Source organism: Trachurus japonicus, chromosome 7, assembly GCF_045865225.1.
Source record: "Trachurus japonicus isolate A0001 chromosome 7, Traja_1.0".
NCBI classification, from domain to species: Eukaryota; Metazoa; Chordata; class Actinopteri; order Carangiformes; family Carangidae; genus Trachurus; species Trachurus japonicus.
Window position 1 is genome coordinate 19,258,937 of NC_140913.1, and position 20,964 is coordinate 19,279,900.

The 20,964-nt window shown below is 42.1% G+C and overlaps 1 protein-coding gene across 1 annotated transcript in view; it reads left to right on the forward strand.

Moving 5' to 3' along the window:
- Nucleotides 1-18,672, forward strand: part of dip2ba (DIP2 acetate--CoA ligase B (putative)a) — a 45,661-nt gene extending 26,989 nt beyond the window's left edge. The window contains exons 11-38 of the mRNA XM_085781880.1: nucleotides 439-562; nucleotides 918-1,027; nucleotides 1,337-1,439; nucleotides 1,711-1,775; nucleotides 1,894-1,987; nucleotides 3,161-3,280; nucleotides 3,389-3,503; nucleotides 4,236-4,375; nucleotides 4,533-4,669; nucleotides 5,260-5,340; nucleotides 5,427-5,554; nucleotides 6,537-6,651; nucleotides 6,831-7,032; nucleotides 7,259-7,371; nucleotides 9,368-9,448; nucleotides 9,664-9,787; nucleotides 9,909-10,030; nucleotides 11,068-11,179; nucleotides 11,882-11,991; nucleotides 12,391-12,521; nucleotides 12,636-12,804; nucleotides 13,295-13,465; nucleotides 13,809-13,870; nucleotides 14,009-14,066; nucleotides 14,194-14,268; nucleotides 14,497-14,671; nucleotides 15,773-15,896; nucleotides 16,031-18,672. Of these exons, the coding sequence (XP_085638006.1) occupies nucleotides 439-562; nucleotides 918-1,027; nucleotides 1,337-1,439; nucleotides 1,711-1,775; nucleotides 1,894-1,987; nucleotides 3,161-3,280; nucleotides 3,389-3,503; nucleotides 4,236-4,375; nucleotides 4,533-4,669; nucleotides 5,260-5,340; nucleotides 5,427-5,554; nucleotides 6,537-6,651; nucleotides 6,831-7,032; nucleotides 7,259-7,371; nucleotides 9,368-9,448; nucleotides 9,664-9,787; nucleotides 9,909-10,030; nucleotides 11,068-11,179; nucleotides 11,882-11,991; nucleotides 12,391-12,521; nucleotides 12,636-12,804; nucleotides 13,295-13,465; nucleotides 13,809-13,870; nucleotides 14,009-14,066; nucleotides 14,194-14,268; nucleotides 14,497-14,671; nucleotides 15,773-15,896; nucleotides 16,031-16,283 (3,414 nt within the window). The 3' untranslated portion in view covers nucleotides 16,284-18,672. The remainder of the gene's footprint in view (nucleotides 1-438; nucleotides 563-917; nucleotides 1,028-1,336; nucleotides 1,440-1,710; nucleotides 1,776-1,893; nucleotides 1,988-3,160; nucleotides 3,281-3,388; nucleotides 3,504-4,235; nucleotides 4,376-4,532; nucleotides 4,670-5,259; nucleotides 5,341-5,426; nucleotides 5,555-6,536; nucleotides 6,652-6,830; nucleotides 7,033-7,258; nucleotides 7,372-9,367; nucleotides 9,449-9,663; nucleotides 9,788-9,908; nucleotides 10,031-11,067; nucleotides 11,180-11,881; nucleotides 11,992-12,390; nucleotides 12,522-12,635; nucleotides 12,805-13,294; nucleotides 13,466-13,808; nucleotides 13,871-14,008; nucleotides 14,067-14,193; nucleotides 14,269-14,496; nucleotides 14,672-15,772; nucleotides 15,897-16,030) is intronic.
- Nucleotides 18,673-20,964: the final 2,292 nt, after the last annotated feature.

Here is a 20,964-nt window from a genome sequence, read left to right on the forward strand (position 1 = left end):
AATTCCTCTGTGGTGTACAAATGAAATGCATGCATTCTGTCAAAAGCATGTAGTTTAACTTTTAGTTATGGTCTTGGATTAAATAAACCTGGTCAATTATATCTGAACAGTATTATTATTATTTTTAGCTATTTTATAAAAGCAAAAAAGCATAATACCAGTTGAAGGCGAAACTTGTGTCACTATTTTGTAACATTTTATCGACTAAATCAAGAAAATACTCAGCAGTTTAATCGGTAATCGAAGTATTTCATAGTTGCAGTCCGAATGCATGCCCTTCTAAACACATATTCAGTATAAAGTGCCTCATTCCTCATTATGTCTGCACATGATTTATTAGGTGACCAACATATTGACAGTGAGAGTGTAAATGCATGGTTTCTAATTGTCACGGTGCCTGTGTGTCCTAAGTGTCTTCACCCTTGCCTCTCTCTGCAGGACGCAGGCAGCCAGCAGATTGGCTTCCTGTTGGGCAGCTGTGGTGTGAGTCTGGCACTGACCAGCGAGGTGTGTCTCAAAGGGCTGCCCAAGACGCCGAACGGAGAGATCATCCAATTCAAAGGTCAGCCGACCTAAACGCACCATTGCTAAATCTGCTGGCTCAGCAGGAGTCATCTCTGTCCCAGTCTCTTTGGGAGCCATTAGATAGACTCATTAGAGGGAATATACGGCGTGATGTTCAAAGGCCAGTTTAGGGCCAAATGTGTGAGTGGGTGGCTGTGTAATCACTCTGCTTGTTAAGTATTTGCTCCTCACCTTTGGCCTTGAAACCAGGAGGTCACAGCATGAACGCAGACATTTTACGGCCACTTCGAAATGAGTGTCCCCAAACTCTTTTTTCTTCTTTTTGCTCTCTGTCAGCTGAAATATTTGTTGTAATAAATGTTTCTCTGTGGTGTGGCGATTATGTTCACCAGGATGGCCAAGGATGAAATGGGTAGTGACAGACACAAAGTACCTGACTAAACCCTCCAAAGACTGGCAGCCTCACATCCCCACCGCCAACACAGACACCGCCTACATAGAGGTATCCTTCAAAACATGAAATATTGAAGGAGATGTAGCATATTTTATTTTAGTTATGATGGACTTTGCTTGATTTCACTCACTATAAACATTTGTGATGGTGATTATTATTATAATAATTATTAGTTTTTTCCTTTTTCAGTAAAATTTTTTATGCTTTGTAAAGAAAATAACATGTAATCTTTAAAACTTTAATAGTAAACGTGTGAGGTATGCAAGTGTCTGATTGTTGTTATTGGTTTGTGTCCAGGTTTACTATGCTGTCATTAAATGTTGTCAATGTGTGTGTTTGTTTCTGTGTGTCTCAAAGTACAAAGCAAGTAAGGAGGGAACAGTGATGGGAGTGGCTGTCTCCAAGATCTCCATGCTGACCCACTGTCAGGCCCTGACCCAGGCCTGTAACTACTGTGAAGGTCAGAGCTCAGCGCTTCTCTCCCTCTGTCTCTCTCTCTGAGATGGTGCAGCATTATAAACTAAGCATTAAAACACATTTTACAACTCTTGAGCTCTTCAGCAGGACGTTTCATCAGCTGCCTGTCCTATAATTAATTTTCCTCTCCTCCTCAGAGAGAGAGGCTGTCAGAAACGCATGGCATGAAAACCTCAGAGAAGATTAGGATTAGGATCAGTGTGCTAGAGACTGCACATAACTTCACTGACGTCTTTCTGTGTTTTCTCTCTTAGGGGAGACTCTGGTCAATGTGTTGGACTGCAAGAAGGATATGGGCATGTGGCATGGCGTCTTAACGGTGAGGCTAAATACAACAACTTGTACTATATACAGTATTTGGACTATGAGATTCTCTTCACTTTGGTATGAAACACAATGTGGCGTTGACAATATGTGTATTTTTTCTTTTATTGCAGAGTGTCATGAATAGGATCCACACCATCACAGTGCCATATGCTGTCATGAAAGCCTGTCCCATGTCCTGGGTGCAAAGGGTCCACATTCACAAAGGTTCAGCCAATATCCATTCTCACTTATAATCAATATTTGTATAGTTTTAGTAGTTATAGACAGAGTTGCTCAGAACTGTTTTAAAGGGATAGTTCACCCAAAATTCAAATTTCACTCATTATCTACTCACCCTCATGTCGACTAAGAGCTGTGAAAATTTTCAGAGTCCTCCGTGCCTTCTCTGAGTTACGGGGGCGGGGTACGGGGCAGCAGTATTTGTTCATATAATGGTTGTCAATGGGTACCAACTTTCTTCATCCAAAAAGACACACCAAAAAACATCCAAATACCTCCATAGTGCTCGTCTGTAATGTCCCTCTTGTATTGAAGCCCCGACATGAGAAATTGTTCCGCCGGTCAGTGCAAATCACGAGAGATTTGCACTGACACAGGAAGAGCAGTGAACCGAGACACTGGGAGCTTCCGCTACAAACAAGCTTAAAATATAGACTTATTTAATTTTTTTTGGAACAATTTCTCATGTCAGGGCTTCAATACAAGAGGGACATTACAGACGAGCACTATGGAGGTATTTGGATGTTTTTTGGTGTGTCTTTTTGGACGAAGAAAGTTGGTATCCATTGACAACCATTATATGGACAAATACTGCTGCGCGGACCCCCCCGTAACTCAGAGAAGGCACGGAGGACTTTGAAAATTCTCACAGCTCTTAGTCGACATGAGGGTGAGTAGATAATGAGTGAAATTTGAATTTTGGGTGAACTATCCCTTTAATGTTTAGCGAATAAACCATAAGTGAGGATATTTTCAAAAATTATGCTGTGAATAGTTTTTCAATCGGCTGCAGTAAATAGAAAAACCTAAATGAAATCTATATTTGGTGTAGACTTAGAAATGCTCTATATAACCCAAATCTAAATTTGCTTTTTGATGCCTCCTCGGTGGCACTGAGGATGGATAAGAATCAAGCACTATAACATGCCTTTTTTTTCATATCAGTGTATGTATTTAGAGTAACTACATATTAAATGAAAAATAAAGCATGGATTGTCCACATGAAATGAAACAGATTTTATTTGAAATATGAATCAAATGATGACCAATTATTATACCATCAAAATGGGTGATGTTAGAAAATGTCAAATGTATTTGTAAATGATAAAATAATATTTAAGCACAGTATGTTAACATGTCTCCCATATCCTCTCATAGCACGTGTGGCCTTGGTGAAGTGCCGTGACCTCCACTGGGCCATGATGGCCCACAAGGACCAGAGAGACACCAACTTGTCCTCTATACGAATGCTGATTGTGGCGGATGGTGCGAACCCATGTGAGTGACTTTGCCTGAGCAAACACCGTCCCTGTGTGATGAAGAACTACTACTACATAGTCTAGCTGCGCTGTTGTGGTAATGTTTTTATCCATTGTTTGCCATCAGGGTCTGTGTCGTCATGTGATGCCTTCCTGAATGTGTTCCAGTCTCATGGTCTGAAGCCTGAGGTCATTTGTCCATGTGCCACCTCTCCTGAGGCCTTGACTGTGGCCATACGCAGGTACAACATCTGCATCCTCTCGGACATTAGGAGGTCAAAACGAGTGTAGTTTTGCCTGCACACAGCAAGAGAGCTGTTGCACATAAACACTCACTTGAATTGTGTTTATTGTTATTGTTGATGTTGAAACAGTTATGCAACTGAGTACCCACAAGCCCAGGAAGTGAAGATTGTAGTAGACAGAGCGTGTTAGAGGAACAAAAAGACAACAGACTTGTGGTCGTGACACCAACTGGGCTGACCTTTATGCTTGCACAGCTGGTTACTTAAAACCTCACATCTGTAGCCAACATCAGTTTCTTAGATCAAGTTAGAAATTTTACTAAAATATTTTCGCCTCTATAAGGGTAAACATTTAAATTCAGTTAAGGATTATTTGGCACAAATAAACATAAGCTATACCGTGTTTTTTATGTTTCAAAGATAAAGATACATGATGACACAGTTTTGAACCCACTGCTCTTTTAGACTGAGGCTGCTCTTCCTGTCTGACTTGTTTTTCTTTCTGACACAGTTACTTCTCTCTTTTAAGTTGAGGTTTTTTTCCGTATGTATAGGAACAACAGGAAACTACACAAATGCATTCTTCTCATACTAAGGGACTTTTCATTTAACATCCAAAATTTAAGATATACACTATGTAAAAATGACACATAACACAGACCATACATACATTATTGAATTTGAAAAATTAAAAAATTTAAATATTCACAACATTTGCCGTCTTTGTAGGCCTGGTGCACGAGGAGCTCCGCTGCCAGCCAGGGCCATCCTGTCCATGGGCGGGCTGAGCCACGGTGTGATCAGGGTGAACACAGAGGACAAAAACTCTGCGCTTACTGTTCAGGATGTGGGCCACATCATGCCTGGAGGTTTGCAACTGCAGTTGGTTTTAATTGGCATGGTTTTAGTGCAGCAGCTGCTACTTTATTTACCTACGTATGTTCACTGCCTCCTACAACGCCAGGGTGCAGGCTCCCAAACAAACTGTATGTAATGTCAATATTGTGAACTGTCTGTGCGTTTCAGCTCTGATGTGCATCGTGAAACCCGACGGGCCTCCTCAGTTGTGCAAGACAGATGAAATAGGAGAGATTGTGATCAACTCCCGGGCTGGAGGCACCATGTACTACGGCCTGCCTGGTGTCACCAAGAACACATTCGAGGTCTGTCTTGAGTCTTAAAGTCATGTTTCAGAGCTGCCTGTGTGACTCCACGTCTGTTCTTCATGCACTGATCTCTATGTGAAGTTTCTGCCAAAATCAGTGCAGGTTATAACAGTAAAACAGTTAACGTGTTGTTGGTATGAGGCAAGAAATGTAGCTTTCAACAGCATGCAAAACAAACACACTGCTACCCCAAGGGTTATCTTTTAATGAATGAACTTTCTGTTGATGTGGCCTTGTGTAAGCTACCTCTTGCCTGATCAGTTCCTGTCACCCTTCTCCGTGTTTGAGCTAGTTTAGAAAATGGATGGACGGGAAAAGAACTGAAATGATCCACTAGATGGAGCCATATATATTAGTATTACCCTCCCAACTACTCTCCCAAACTCCGTAGTGTGATTTCTGTTTAATAACACGATGGAGGTTTATTATCTAAATCCTTGCAGATGATAAAACAGCCCTGAAGTGCTTTCAAAATTTACCTGAAGTATCTCCCAGTTCTTTTGGTATACTTTTGAAATCTTATTACAGGGTGATTGTTGTTGTGCACCTGTCTGAGTCTGGGTTTTGATGTCACTTCCGTTCTGTAGGTGATTCCCGTCAACCAAGCTGGAGCACCCATTGGAGAGATTCCCTTTACCCGGACTGGCCTGCTTGGATTTGTAGGACCGGTAAGGCACACATGCACAAAAATTAAGTGAAATAAAGGTGGTGAGACTTGTTTTTCCCTGCTGAGTTGAATATGTGTGCCCCACAGGGCAGCCTGGTGTTTGTTGTGGGGAAGATTGAAGGGCTGCTGATGGTGAGTGGGCGACGCCACAACGCGGACGACCTGGTGGCCACCGCGCTCGCAGTTGAGCCTGTCAAAACAGTTTACAGGGGGAGGTAAGACACTGGCGGCTTCCTGTGAGCCACTGTGTGTGTGTGTGTGTGTGTGAGTGTGTACCATTTTAAAGTAACAGGAAGGAGAGGAGGAGAACAGTTCCTGCAGCAAATAAACCTTTATAATCAGTGTTAAATATATGATATTTTGTTAGAAAGTGAGAAAATGTATATAACTGAATACTCCCTTTTATAGAGGGGTCTTAAAAAGTCTGAAAAGGCTCTGAGTTTAGTTCCCTCAAAAAAGTACATTACATGGAAGGTTAAAAGAGTTGCATCTTTTTTAAAGGGGTATTTCAACATTTTTCCAAATTCGCCCATTGCCATAATCCCTATTAGTCTTAGGAGTAGATTCGTTACCTTTAATTATTGGTGCAAGCTGTTTTTAGATCGGTCAGGCAGAGATGCAAGCTGCTCAGCTAACGCTACGGAGGCTCATGGTATTTCTGGGCTTTCACAACTCAGAAAACGCTCTCGTGTAACTCTCATGTAACGTTATGAGACGGAGTTGTTTTCAAGGCGAATGCAAAGCCACCGATGCACATTCCCGTCGGGGGCAGTCCTTTTTTTGCAAGGAGTCTCTTTTTGGCATGACACCGACTTTGCATTTACCTCGAAAACAACTCCGTCTCGTAACGTTGCGTTATTATCTCATAGCGTGGTGAATGTGCAGGTCACAACTTCTCCACGAGAGCGTTGTTTGGAGTTGTTGGATTGTGCATTTGATGAGTTACTGATCTAAAAACAGTTTTCACCAACAAGTAAAGGTAACAAACCTACCCCTAAGACTAATAGGGATAATGGCAATGGGCGAATTTGCCAAAATGTTGAAATCTCCCTTTAAAGGTCTTGATTATTTGTTACATGCTCTCCATAGAACTTAATTATAGTCATAATTGATGTGTAACTGCATAAACCATAGAGCTTGTCTCAGAGTGTAGTACTAGGTCATGTGTTGGTGCTCACTCCTCTGTGATCCGCGCAGGATCGCCGTGTTCTCGGTGACGGTTTTCTACGATGAGAGGATAGTGATCGTGGCAGAGCAGAGGCCTGATGCCAGCGAGGAGGACAGCTTCCAGTGGATGAGTCGAGTACTGCAGGTAAATCTTTCTCTGTAAGGTCTTGAGCTATGTTTGAAAATGTTACGTACATTTTAAAACCATTAATGGATAAAATAAAAGTACCTGTGTCTCAAGTTTACAAAGACTCAAGACAATTGTCGGTAAGGTGTTACCCAATTGTCTCACAGTTGAAATATCATGGTATGTTCCCTGCACAGGCCATCGACAGCATCCACCAGGTCGGCCTGTTCTGCCTTGCGCTCGTCCCAGCGAACACCCTCCCTAAGACGCCTCTCGGAGGCATCCACATCTGTGAAACCAAGCAGAACTTTTTGGAGGGAAACCTGCACCCCTGTAATATCCTCATGTGCCCACACACCTGTGTTACCAATCTCCCCAAACCACGCCAGAAACAGCCAGGTAGGTCACCTCAGACCTCGTCCTCTGGTGCTTACTACACATTACATCACAGCAAGAAGGGAGCATCATAAATACTGCCCTGTCAGTATGTGACATGTGACTTCTTCTTAAATTCAGTCCAATACAGTAGTGAATCTATAAATTACTAGTTGGGACTTTACTTCTGTTCTGGAGTTTGTATTATGGTGTGTCACCGTCTGACCCTGATTGTTTTTCCTCTGTTCAGTGGATGTCGGTCCAGCTTCTATGCTCGTTGGAAACCTGGTAGCAGGGAAACGGATCGCTCAGGCCACAGGCAGAGAGCTGGGTGTGGTGGAGGACCAGGATCTGATCCGAAAGGTACCGAAACCGTTTCCCAAGAATAATAGATTCAAATAGACTCGATAATGAAGCATCTTTCAGCGGGATGTCAGAAAAACAGTTTTTACGACTTTAAATGGTTGATATCTCTTTAAATGGTGACTCAAACACCTGGACAGATGAAATTTACATGAGTGTATTTTATATTGTTTGTTACTTTTATTGCGTAGTACCTGTTTATTCCTCACTTAATTAGAGCTGCAGTTATTAGTCAACTAAAGGACAGAAAATGAATCAACAACTAGTGATAATCGATTATTTATTGAAGTCATTTAAATAGTAAACTGCCAAATATGTGATGGTTCCAGCTTCTCGGATGGATAGGACAATTAAGATTAATGGCATTACCTTGGACTGTAGTATAATGATGCTATTGTTTTCTGATGTTCCATAAACCAAACAATTAATTACTAAATAAACCCAAGTAATCAGGAAATTAATGGAAATAATAATTTGCATCTGTTCACTATAGGAAACCTATTCACGTCAAACTGCCATATAAAATGCTCTAACTGATGCTGATGTCTTATCCTAAACCTCTGTTGTTCTGCCTTTACTCTGCTTGGGTTGGGCTTTAGCTCTGTATGTGGCCCACCATGATGGTAAGGCTCTAGTCTGGCCCCCCCACCCCCCACTCGTCTTTGCTTCTGCTACTTCTGTCAGTCAGATGTGCTTTTGCAGCCGCGAGAGCCTGACGGCCACCAGCAATTGTTTTGGCCCCGTGCACAGAGATTGACTGACTGTCCGGGCTGGCTCCACGGCCAGCAGGGGTCCACACACCCAAATTACTCTAACACATTAAACAAGACGTTCTGCATTTATAGGTCTCCCATAACCAGCTCTCTCTGCCAGCACCTTTTAAAAAAATGGAGTTGGCCAGCAGCCGACCTGCTGTAAAATAAACCCAGCAGTAAATTAAATGACATTCATTCATTGTTCGTGAATTAAAGTTTATATTCCCTTCACATAATCTGCAAACACAGACTTTCTTTTAGGAGGTTATGCAAACTTTATACTTGTAAGTATTAGGAACATTTTCGTGTGCACCTCTGCTCGCTGCGTTCACTGTAATGCTCCCGTCTGTAGCATGGCTTGATGAGTGGTCAGGGCAGCCAGTCTGCATGATGATGTCTGACTGAGAGAGTGGGTGGCACAAAGGGTACCTCCTGCCAGTGATTTTAATGGCCAGCTATGTGACACTGCTGTTTGTCTAGAGAACGTCATGGTGTCATCTTTATTTATTTCTTCTTATACATGTGTGTGCTGCCTAATGTTCACTTGTCTTCTGCCTTTAAAGGACTTTGTTGCTTCCACCCCCCCCTGTCCCATTTTGCCCTGTGCACTGGCTAGTTCCTCAGCTTACTGACCAAGATGTTAATAATGTGTTTAATATCAGTTATGGATTTAATTATCAATATAGCAGGTGGATTGTTCTCTTGAAGAAATTGTACACTGAGGCACTAATCTTCTCTGGGAAGTCTGTGAAAAGCTTTTCAAAGTTGTCACGACGACCCCCTTGTTTGAAAGACCCAAAGCTTGTCAGTGTTTGTCGGACAGTGGCTCCAATTTGCCTCCTACCAGGTGCAGATGGTCCCAGCATGACCCTACTCTTGGCAAAAAAAAAAAAAGAAAATTCTCTGGACACTCCCGTTTTCCTGTTGTGTGCTTGTGTGTCTCTGTGTGAGAGGTCAAAAGCGTCACAGAATACCATATCTGTGATGCACTTTCCAATGTTTGTTCCTCCCTGTTCCTCACAAAGTCAGTTTGAAACGACCAAATGTATCTGTTGTCACTGAGAAGACCGTTTATTTGACCGTTCCCCTGCTTTTATGTGTTTCTATCTTTTGATCGGTTTTTATATGGGTTATTATTTGCCACTGATGCACCTTTGTGGGACTGTTAATTGTGCAATAGATTTGAACTCACCTTTTTTTTGGGAGGGGGTGATGACATATTCCTCTCTGTGCTTTTCCAGCACCAGTTCTTGTCTGAAGCTCTGCAATGGAGAGCCCAAACCGACCCAGACCATGTCCTGTATGTGCTGCTCAATGCCAAGGTAGATTAAAAACACACACTTGCATATGGACACACCCAACCAATCAATTTTAGAAATTAGCGAATAGTACTACTCAGTACATCAGATAAATATACTGACACACAAACAATGAACAGTTGTCTTCTATCTTTAAAATTGTGCCATGGTACTCGTGGTGATCCATTTTGTTGTTGTTGGTTGTACAATCAGCTGAACTTGCTCTGCTCCTGCTCTAGGGGGTGGCAGTGTGCACAGCCACTTGCGCTCAGCTACACAAGAGAGCTGAGAAAATTACTGCTACCCTAATGGAGAGAGGAGGCCTCAACACAGGAGACAATGTGGTGCTGCTTTATCCCCCAGGTAAACATACACACAGTACAACAGCCATCGTTGCAGATGGATGGATCTTTCCCTAAGTTTTCCTATTTATATACCTGTAATTTTAGTTGACAAGGTTTATGTCGGTCTCCCACCTCTGCAGGTATTGACCTGATAGCTGCCTTCTATGGTTGTCTCTATGCGGGGGTCATCCCTGTGACAGTGAGACCGCCTCATCCACAGAACCTGGCTGCTACTCTCCCCACTGTTCGCATGATCATCGATGTGAGTACACAGCATCTGGACTGGAATATGAAAATCAATAGCAATCTTTTTTTTCTTTTTTACATCAAACATTAAAGCAGAAGTAAGCGATCCGGTCGTTTTGGGTAATGCTGCGTTCCAGGCAGGCTTTTGAAACCGTAAATTACAGCTTCAAGTCACAACTTACGACTTTGTAGCGTTCCAGGCAACCCACTCGTGTTTTTCCGACCTGTTTTACCTGTTAAAGTCACTATAACGGCCACTCGTAACTTCCGACCCGTGAAGTCGTACCAGATCGAACTGGTACGACTTCACACAGGTCGGAAAAACACGAGTTACGAGTTGCCTTGAACGCACCATAACAGTCCTCGTCCCTACGTCACCACATTCACACGCATCCCTTGGCTGCACACACAGCCCTTCATGCCGTTCTCTCTCCTCATTGGATAAAAATTGTAGGATACGAGAAAAGTTTTCTCCTCGGCTCAGAGCAGAGCAGAGGGACTGACAGACCCATGTTTCCGTCTAAACACTCTATGTAAGTGATTGCTGTCGGAAGATATAACTATTTAAGTCTTATATTAACACAAAAATATCGCTCACTTCTGCTTTAACGGAAAATGAATAAAATAATTAATTCAATACACCTTTATATTTTAGTTTTCACTGAATCATACAGCATCTATCCAAAATAAAACATGTAGTTTGTTATCAAAACGTTGTAACATAGCTGTATTTTGTGAGCATTAGATTGACGTCAAGCCCCAAAACATGTGTCTTTCAGCTAATAAAAATGCACTATTTTAATAAACTGTTATGAATAGTAACTGAATCCCACCATGATTCAGTAAAGTAGTTCTGCTGTTGATCCCCACAACTGATTTCCCTGGAGGAAAGCCGAAAGAATTGAATTTTACCTCTGGGATCAATATAGTATGACAATAATTAAATGCCTTTAATTTGAGTAACTCCTGAATTGGAGGAGTTTCACTAGAGTTCACTGTGGTGTTTTATGTCTGCTAATGATCTTCTGTGTGTGTGTGTGTGCTGTGTCACAGGTGAGCAAAGCAGCCTGCATCCTCACCACTCAGCCTCTCATGAGGATCCTCAGGTCCAGGGAGGCTGCTGCCAGCGTCAACGTCAAGACGTGGCCCACGATTATCGATACAGGTGCTTTACTCTTGAGACGTGCTCAGAGGACCAAGGCATGATGGGAAGCAGCTGAGCACAGTTGCTACAAGCATGACATCCCTCGGTGCACACGAGGCTTAGCAAAAAAAACAACAACCTGAGATTAGAAAATGTGTTCCCTCATTGGCCACAAGGTGTCATGTTTGCTCTTTACCAAACTTGAAGCAGGAAACCTATGGTGGCCCTGAGAGCTCAATGCACTGCAGCTTAAGTAAACACATGCAAAGACACAAACATAATGCAAAACATTTTCATCAATTTGCACTTGTAAGGATCACAAGATATGGCAATAAATGGTTACAAATGAATTTCCACAAAATAACAGAAGTGTTTCCAGGGGACAGAAGTGTTGGAGATGGGGGTGGGGAAACCATGTTTACAAATATTTAATAATTTCTTAAAATAAAACAGTTACTGAAGGTAACACATGAACACGGTGGTACTGTATGATGTGTAGGTGTCATGGATTGACTGAAGATAGTATATAGCTTTTTAAATGTATATGGAAATAGCACATTTACATTGGAAATGATACCGTCCTCCCACGCGACAAAAGCACTGATCGGTTATCAAGTGGTAGCACATAGATCATCAAACAGTTGGTGACGTTGAGAGTGTGTGATTTATTTTGTCCAGTAAAAAAAAAATGTAACAAGACTTCTCTCTTCCCTCTCCGCCCAGATGATCTCCCCAGAAAGCGGCCTCCGCACATCTATAAACCTCCCACAGCTGAGATGCTGGCCTACCTGGACTTCAGTGTGTCCACCACTGGCATGTTGACGGGAGTCAAGGTAATTCACTCTGACAAAATCACACAGATCTTCATACATACACATGAAGTAGATCAGTTTGAAATCACTGTAGCACTTTGGAAGCCAGGCCTGCATCATAGTGCATCATAGTACATGTGTATCCCCCACTTTACAGTCACTGATGATGGACTTTTCAGGTGCAGCACAGTAGCAAAACTTTGCCAGACACTTTAATCATCATCACTAAAATGAAATGAAATGAAATGGATGCATAAACAATGTAATTTGTTTATACTGTCACAGCCTGTAGTAGGCACATTATATGAGCAGTGTTTATATATAATAAAATATGATCTAAGGCACAAGGACTCCTGTTGAATTAGCTCTGACTATCTCACTATGTAGGTTTGATGACACTTTACATACATATCTCTCCAGATGTCTCATGCTGCAGTCAGCACTCTTTGCCGCTCCATTAAGCTTCAGTGTGAGCTCTACTCCTCACGCCAAATAGCCATCTGTCTGGACCCATACTGTGGCCTGGGCTTTGTCCTGTGGTGCCTCTCCAGGTAACACACACACACACACACACACACACACACTCAGACTTGATATTATATTTCATGTTAACTATAGCCTGTAATTTTGGCAGTGTTGCTATAGTGAACTTGTTTTCGGTTCAGCGTTTACTCAGGTCACCAGTCCATCCTCATCCCTCCCCTGGAGCTGGAGAGCTCGCTGCCGGTGTGGCTGAGCACGCTCAGTCAGTACAAGATCAGAGACACCTTCTGCTCCTACTCTGTCATGGAGCTCTGCACCAAAGGCCTCGGCACCCAGACAGAGATGCTGAAGGTCAGAAACACACACGCACACGGAGCAATCTGCCACATGTGGTTCTGCTTTAAAAGAACTGCTTTGTCATTTCTGTCATTATTTTAATTTCAGCACAGTGATAGATTAATAGTTTCTTTCAGAATCTTATCTGCCGTTGAGGCAACTAATACACACCTGCACAAAGGTTTTAAAAAGACTGTATCATAAGTTGTAATGAGAATAATGAAAAGAGCAAATAAGCAAATCCGTCTGCTTTTCCTGTACCAGTAGTCACATGGAAACAATAAATAGAAAATATAAACTCAAGTACTTTGTCAGAAGTTAAAATATATGACTATGATTAGTTTCCTTGTGGTTCTTTATCACACAATAAGTCGCTTCTTTCTGTTGGTACCTCACAGCACTTTGGATCAAAATGTCTGTCACTGCTGAGTGCTTGTTTGTGTCGAGCTCCATCTACACCTCTCCATTAAAAGTGTGAATAACCTTTATCCATGCATGTCTCCAGGCGCGGGGTCTGAACCTGTCGTGTGTGCGGAGCTGCGTGGTGATTGCAGAGGAGCGTCCCCGTCTCGCTCTCACGCAGTCTTTCTCCAAGCTCTTCAAAGACCTCGGCCTGTCGCCGCGCGCCGTCAGCACAGCCTTCGGCTCCAGGGTCAACCTGGCCATCTGCCTGCAGGTCAGTCTCATACAGACACACACTGTCATTGTCACTGACTTCTTGCTACTGATCGTTACTTCATTTGCCAGTTTTCTTCCATTTTCCCACACACACCCTTTTTTCTTTTATCCAGTTTGCAAAAAAAAACTATGCTCTGCTGAAAAGGCAACGTCCTGGTCTCAGTTTTTCAGATTTCAGGGTTATTTCAGGGTGTGTGTGGTATGTAAAGGTATGTTTGAAGGCTGCTCTTTTTTCATAGAGGTTGCACAAGTAAATTTCTTTGTGCTGTTTTTGTTTTCTAAACTGCATAATGCCAATAAAGTGATTTGATTTGATTTATTGTCCTCTCTTGTGTCCTCAGGGCACTGCTGGACCAGACCCCTCTACGGTCTATGTTGACATGAAGTCACTGCGTCACGACAGGTACGACCGGACGCCCTCATAACCAGTACAAGGCAGCTACTGTCATACATGCTACATATGAAAAAAACAAAAAACAAATCACAATGGGTCAGATCAAACAGAATGATTGACAGGCTATCTTTTGTCCATGTCCCTCAGGGTGAGGTTAGTGGAGCGAGGAGCACCACAGAGTCTTCCACTCATGGAGTCAGGCACTGTAAGTATTGATTATTGACTAGTTAACTCATTTGTGTGGTGCTCATACTGCCCACAGAGCCAGAGAGGTAATAGAAGTGGCTGTATTATCCCTAAAGCTAAAGCCTCTTCTCATATTCTCCTATAAGATCCTCCCAGGAGTGAGGGTCATCATAGTCAACCCGGAGACCAGAGGCCCGCTGGGAGATTCACATCTTGGGGAGGTGAGTGGGCAGAGAGGATCATGGGATAATGATAATTAAAGATTTTCTCTTTCCTCTTAAGATCCTGCAGCATTGCAACTGGTTTCACTGGCTGAGCAAGCTGATACAAAGAGAGGGGGGGGGAGACACCAATCCATCATTGTGACTTTCCTCTTTAACCGCAGCCTTTTCTCTTTCAGTCTCTTTTAGACATCACACATATGCTCTTGCCTCTTTGTTTTTGTTTAGATCTGGGTGACCAGTCCTCATAGTGCCAGCGGCTACTACACCATCTACGGTGAGGAGGGCCTGCAGGCGGATCATTTCAACACCAGACTCAGCTTTGGAGAACCCCACACTCTGTGGGCTAGGACGGGCTACCTGGGCTTCATCAAGAGGACAGAGCTCCTGGATGCAAGCGGAGGTGAGAGGGCATTTGATAATTGTTCCCCCGATAGATAGATAGATGGATAAATAAATGCAACAAATACTTACTTTATTCTCAGGGAAATTCAGCTGCTCATCATTAGCTGTAATAATAGTTCACTAGTTCACACACACCGTGGACAGACACACACTCACATTCACACATACATGTTTTTAGAGTCACCAGTCAACCTAACATGCATGTGTCTGGACTATGAGAGGAAGCCAGAGAACCCGGAGAGAACTCACACACAGGCACGGGAAGAACATGCAAACTCATGCAAAAATGCACCCAGAAATGCCAAGGCCCAGGAATCGAACTCTTAGAGGCAGTGCTAACCTCTGCCTTACCGTACCACCCTGATCTGAAAAACATTGATTAAAAATCCCTGTATATGGCTACAATGCAAATTTTGCAACATTGTCTGCAGTGGCGATATATAACCAGGCACATTTAAGGAATATATTCTACACTGTTAAAGCAGAAGTAAGTGATATATTTGTGTTAATATAAGTCTTAAATAGTTATATCTTCCAACAGCAATCACTTACATAGAGTGTTTGGACTGAAACACGGGTCTCTCAGTCCCTCTGCTCTGCTCTGAGCCGAGGAGAAAACATTTATCGTATCCTACAGTTTTTATCCAATGAGGAGAGAAAACGGCATGCAGGGCTGTGTGTGCAGCCAAGGGACGCCGTGAATGTGGCGACGTAGGGACGAGGACTGTTATGGTGCGTTCAAGGAAACTCGTAGACTCGTGTTTTTCCGTCCTGTGAAGTCGTAGGACCAGTTCGATCTGGTACGAGTTCACCGGTCGGAAGTTACGAGTGGCCGTTATAGTGACTTTCACAGGTAAAACAGGTCGGAAAAACACGAGTGGGTTGCCTGAAACACACACACCCTACTAAGTCGTAAGTTGTGACTTGAAGCTGTAATTTACGGTTTCAAAAGCCTGCCTGGAACGCAGCATTACCCAAAACGACCGGATCGCTTACTTCTGCTTTAATGTGTTTTCTTGATGGCCCAGTGTGTCTATTGTCATACCACCATGACTGTATAATAGTAATAATCCAACACGTTTGTCCTCTTCTGCTACAGATCGTCACGATGCCTTGTTTGTGGTGGGCTCCCTTGATGAAACCTTGGAGCTGAGGGGGTTGCGCTATCACCCCATCGACATTGAGACGTCTGTGTCCCGAGCCCACCGCAGCATCGCAGAGAGGTGAGCTTCGGTTACCGTAACGATCGTGTCTTTGCATAGTTTTTCCATCTACTGAAAAAGGACTAAAGAGGTTGCGAGTTAACACAGAAAATGAACTCAACCTGCCCTGTGCTCTCCACACTAACCCTCCTCAGCGCCGTGTTTACGTGGACCAACCTGCTGGTGGTGGTGGCGGAGCTGAGCGGCTCGGAGCAGGAGGCCTTGGACCTGGTGCCCCTCGTCACCAACGTGGTCCTGGAGGAGCACCACCTCATCGTCGGGGTGGTGGTCATCGTGGACCCCGGGGTGATCCCCATCAACTCCAGAGGAGAGAAGCAGAGGATGCACCTGCGAGACTCCTTCCTGGCAGACCAACTGGACCCCATCTACGTGGCCTACAACATGTGAACACCCCCTAAACCAACCGATGCAGAAAACTGAGCCGCGCTCTGAGAACAGACACGAGGGAGAAGGAATCGGGGGGGGGGGCGTGTGTTCAGTAGCAGCCCCCGATAGTGAAACCTCAGACACACACATTCAAAACACCAAACAATGTGGGGATGCGAGTACAGTACCAGTACTGTAGTCAGAACGTGCTTCCCTCTCAGAAACTGTTCCTTCTTTGCTTCCACCTGCTCGACCGCTGCAGTCCGGGTTCACTGAGGTTTTCTCTCCGCTGAGTCGTAGACACATCTGTCCACTGGAGAAAATTTGATCTTCATCCTCTTTGTGCATCCCACTTCTCCCTCATAGCTCCAATTCATCTTTTTTATAAGACATTTTTTAATTACATACTTTCATTAACGAAAGAAATCGCCCTCCCCTCCCCTTCCCCCTCCAATCCTTGGTTTTTATCCTCAACCATCCATCACTGTTTATGTTTTTAACCCCCCCCCCTCCATTCTTGAAGGCAGGCTGGTGCACTAGGACTGCTGAGAGGAGCTGGAACTTTGCCCCCCTTGCACTTTTAAGTCCTTGCACCTCTGAGTCCAATTCCTGTCTCACCTGCCTCAAGGGGACACCCCCTCCCCCCACCACCACCCCATGTCTGCTGCTGTCACGAGAGCAAATCCACAACAGTATTAAAAAAGTTCCACCAGCAAGTGCAGCCCACAGGGGCGATCCTGATATATGACCTTCCTACCAGGTGCACTGTGGCTCCCGCCTCCCGTTACATACTGTATTTGCCAGCGGACATGCTGTCGGCAATCACACATTACAAAAAGTCCTCCAAAAAAACACACACTTGAGTAATTGTTGGTGTGGGAAAAGAAAGACTCGCTTCGTGCAAAGCTTTGTACAAAGCTGGATAGTAGAGGTGAAACAAGATTCTTCATTTTCGCTGTAAGTAGGCCGCGGTCCGTTAGATAGTTCTCATGATTGTGATAGTACTAATACAGTTTTTTCTCAAAAGCACCAATTTTCAGAAGAAGAGTTGAAGCTATGCCTGGTGTTGAGCTGTGCATGCTAGTTCAGAGGTCAATCATTGTCTACATGTAGTCCAAAAAAAAAAAAAAAAAAGGAAATCTATCTAACAAGTCCAGGTGTAAAACAGCAGACTGAGCTGAGCCCCATTTTGTGCCTCTTCTTGAAATTACATGCAACTCAAAGCACAAGCATCTGTTTCTCTGAGAATAGATACACTGTAATCTTTTGTAACACTTAAATCTAAAAACATTTGATTGCTGTTCTAAAGGTATTTCCACTCCTCAAACATCTGGATGAATAAATACAAACATGTGTTCTACAAATGGAAGACAGCTCTATTTGTAGGCTACAAGTTGTGTTTCCTATTTCACTTAACAGGAAGTGACATAATGTTAAGTGGGACTCTTAGTACGACAAGACCCATTAATATTTATCAGTTTGACTGATGGTAAAATGTTTGATTCATGTAGAAATTGAGCAAGAACATGCGCCATTTCTGGCTGGGACCATTGTTCTGACAAGAAAGTATGGTTACAACACAGGAAACAGGTTGAAAATGTAACTTTTTAAGTCATGTAGCAAACAGGATGTTAGAGGAGCCTCTCAGAACAGCCCTTTCGATTAAAGAAAAAAAGAGGCAGGTATTTATTTTTTGGGAAAATCAGATGCTTTGTTCTGAATCCGAAATGTAATGAATCAGCAGATGTATATAAAAAAAATCTGTGGAAATTGACTGTAAAATGACTATAAGCTTCAGAAGAAGTGAGTAAGTCAGCCTTGAGTTGGGGTTTTTCCATTAGTCTCGGGCTGGTGGAGCTTCACAGGATAAGTCACTGCCTCTCCTGGCTTGAACTGGTGACATGATATTTACGATTATGGACTGATCTCTAAAAAAAAAAAAAAAATCAAGACTTGAAGAATGAGGACATAACTTTGCCTTACTAAACCTTTGGGACTTCAGTACTTTTTGCATTTAATCCCACTTCTGGCTGTATGATCAGTGTAAAGAACTGTTCCAATATTTTTCACATACATGATCAATCAGACCCCAGTTTATAATTGAGAACTCACTTACATATGTTCAGAGCAAGGGGGGTGTCTTGTTATTTTTTAAGTTTGTGGTCATGCCTTTCTCATTTCATCATTACCATTTAAATCAGTTCTCTCTGAATGTCTCTAACACTGAAAAAAAAGAAAAGAAATCAAATTAAGGATGAAGAGCAATCAGTGATTTGAAAATGGCAGAATCCTCCGTTAACAGAAAACAGGAGGTAACATGAGAGCAAGGGTGTTGTCTGTATACTGTATTCTAGAGGTCAAATACTGTATTACTGGTGTTAATGTGTACATGGAATTGAACTTTGTTGATTTGAAAAAAAAAACAAAAAAAAAAACTTGACTGATCTTTCATACTTGACAGCATTTTTTCTGCATTGTTAATTTAATGATATCACATTTACAAAAGAGAAAAGGTTTCAGATTATTTTGGCAGGAACAATGTGCACTTTCCCAATATCATTTTGTGTGTGTGTGCGTGTGTATGTAGAAGCGGGTGTGTGTGTGTGTGTGTGTGTGTCCAGTTTAACAGTGATATTTGGCTTTTCTGGTGCAACAAGGTTTGTCTTTTGTAAGAAAATTATCCCAGAATATTAAACCTTTTTTTTTTTTTTAAATTTTTTTTTTTTTTTAATGTCGCCTCCACTGTATTTTTTAATTCTTTTCACCCAAAATTGGTATTTAATATATTTTATAGAGGTTTCATCAATATTTTCCTGATCTAATCTTTATTTTAAGACTGCACAACTTCTGCAAACGGATGGTTTAGTTTAGAAGCAGCACGTCAATAAACCACTTTCTGTTCAGTGACAGACACTGACGACATGTATGCGAGCCAGTATCTGGGACAAGTTACAGTTACTCATGAATAACAAACTGAAGTTTCTGAGCGACTGTGTGATAATTGCTTTGTTGCTACTGTTTCACTCCAAGTTTTAATAAAGTTTTATAATTTCATGTTGCCCTTCAAGCCTTTTCAATAGACATTGGTGCTATTCAATAGGGGAAAGTTGACAGACTCAAGTCCTCCAATGTCATTACAAACAAGGTTTCTTCCTGGATGGCCTTTTTGTATGAAAATAAGTCATTCTTTTTCCATGCCAACATCTTCAAAGTTTTCACTCACTGCTCAGTTCTGAGATTGTTGGTTCATCACCACTTTTCATCCACTATGAGCTGTGATGAAAAAATCTCTCAACACAAGACAATGCAAGTCCACATTCTCCATCTGAATATTTACATCGGTCTTTGAGTTGTTGTGTTGTGAGCAACATTTCAAACCTCCAAAGTTCTTCTAAGCACAAAATGTAAAATGTACATGTGAGGTAATGAAATTAGGATCTTTCACGCAAACGTCACAAAATCTCAAGGGCCCACAATGTATACCTCAACGACTGTCTGTTCACTATGCATCGTCAAGCTGCAGCAAAGACATTCTGAACTAGTCAATGGTGCGATAACTTCTAACAACATGTCTTACTTGACAAAACACTGTCACACTGTCATTGGATGTGTTTCACGTCAAATAAAGAAAAAAAATGCTTTGTCAGAGCTTCTTGTGCCTCTTTCTTCCAGCACCTTCTTTCCACCAGGTGTCAGTCTTAAAAATGCTTCCTCTCCGATACCGCCAGGGCCGATAATATAATACATCCATGGCCAGGGCCCAGTTTCCTTCAATGCTGAATATGTTTCCCTGCCATTTGGAATGACTTACAGATGCTAACATCTGTAACACAACTGTCACTAGAACTTCTCACTTCAACCATTGTTGTTATTATTCAGGGGAGAGTGACTCAGCATAAAGTTATTTTACAGCAATGTCCTGAAATCACATTCACATTATTGAATTATGATAGACAAAGCTGTGATAGGATGTTGAGGATGTTTGGGTGTAATACTCAGACATCCATTCATTTTTAAATTTCTGTATGATATGAAAATCTCAGCAGACTGCTGTGTGTCCGTTACGTTATTGTTTCGAAATGCAAATGTGTTGCAGATTTATTTAAGTCTGCAGTGTTTCCTCTTCTTTCCTCTGTAGCTCTGATGGTGCAATAAAATCTAAAAAATTATACAGCATGCATTTACAAATTGTCAGCAACAATATAATATCTTATGATGTTTCTTATAAAACATTTTCCTATTTCAGAATGTTTATAAATTGTATATTTTGGATTGCAAAGTTGCAAAAAATAATTACAATACAATTAAAATGTTAGTAATGTATCAAAGAACTCTGATGAGTTTTTTTTTCAGGGCATCTGATCTGTAGCTCCAAAAATGTTCATAAATTGTTGATCAGTGGACTTTGGTTCAAAGGCTGTGAATTATAATTACATTTTCTGCATCAATAATTCAGTACTGTGCAAAAGTTTTAGGAAATAAACTGAGGATGCTTTAAAAAAGAAGAAGCCATTATTAGGTTTTATTTATCAGTTATAAATCATAGAAAGTGCAATTCTTCAAACCACACTTGTGTACAGTTTTTCAAGGTAGTAGAACTTGCCGTGGGCCATGATGAATGAAGAAAAGCACAGATAGAGAAAGCTCTCATGTGAAATAACAAAACTGTTGGAGATTGTCACTCTAATTCATCACACTGACT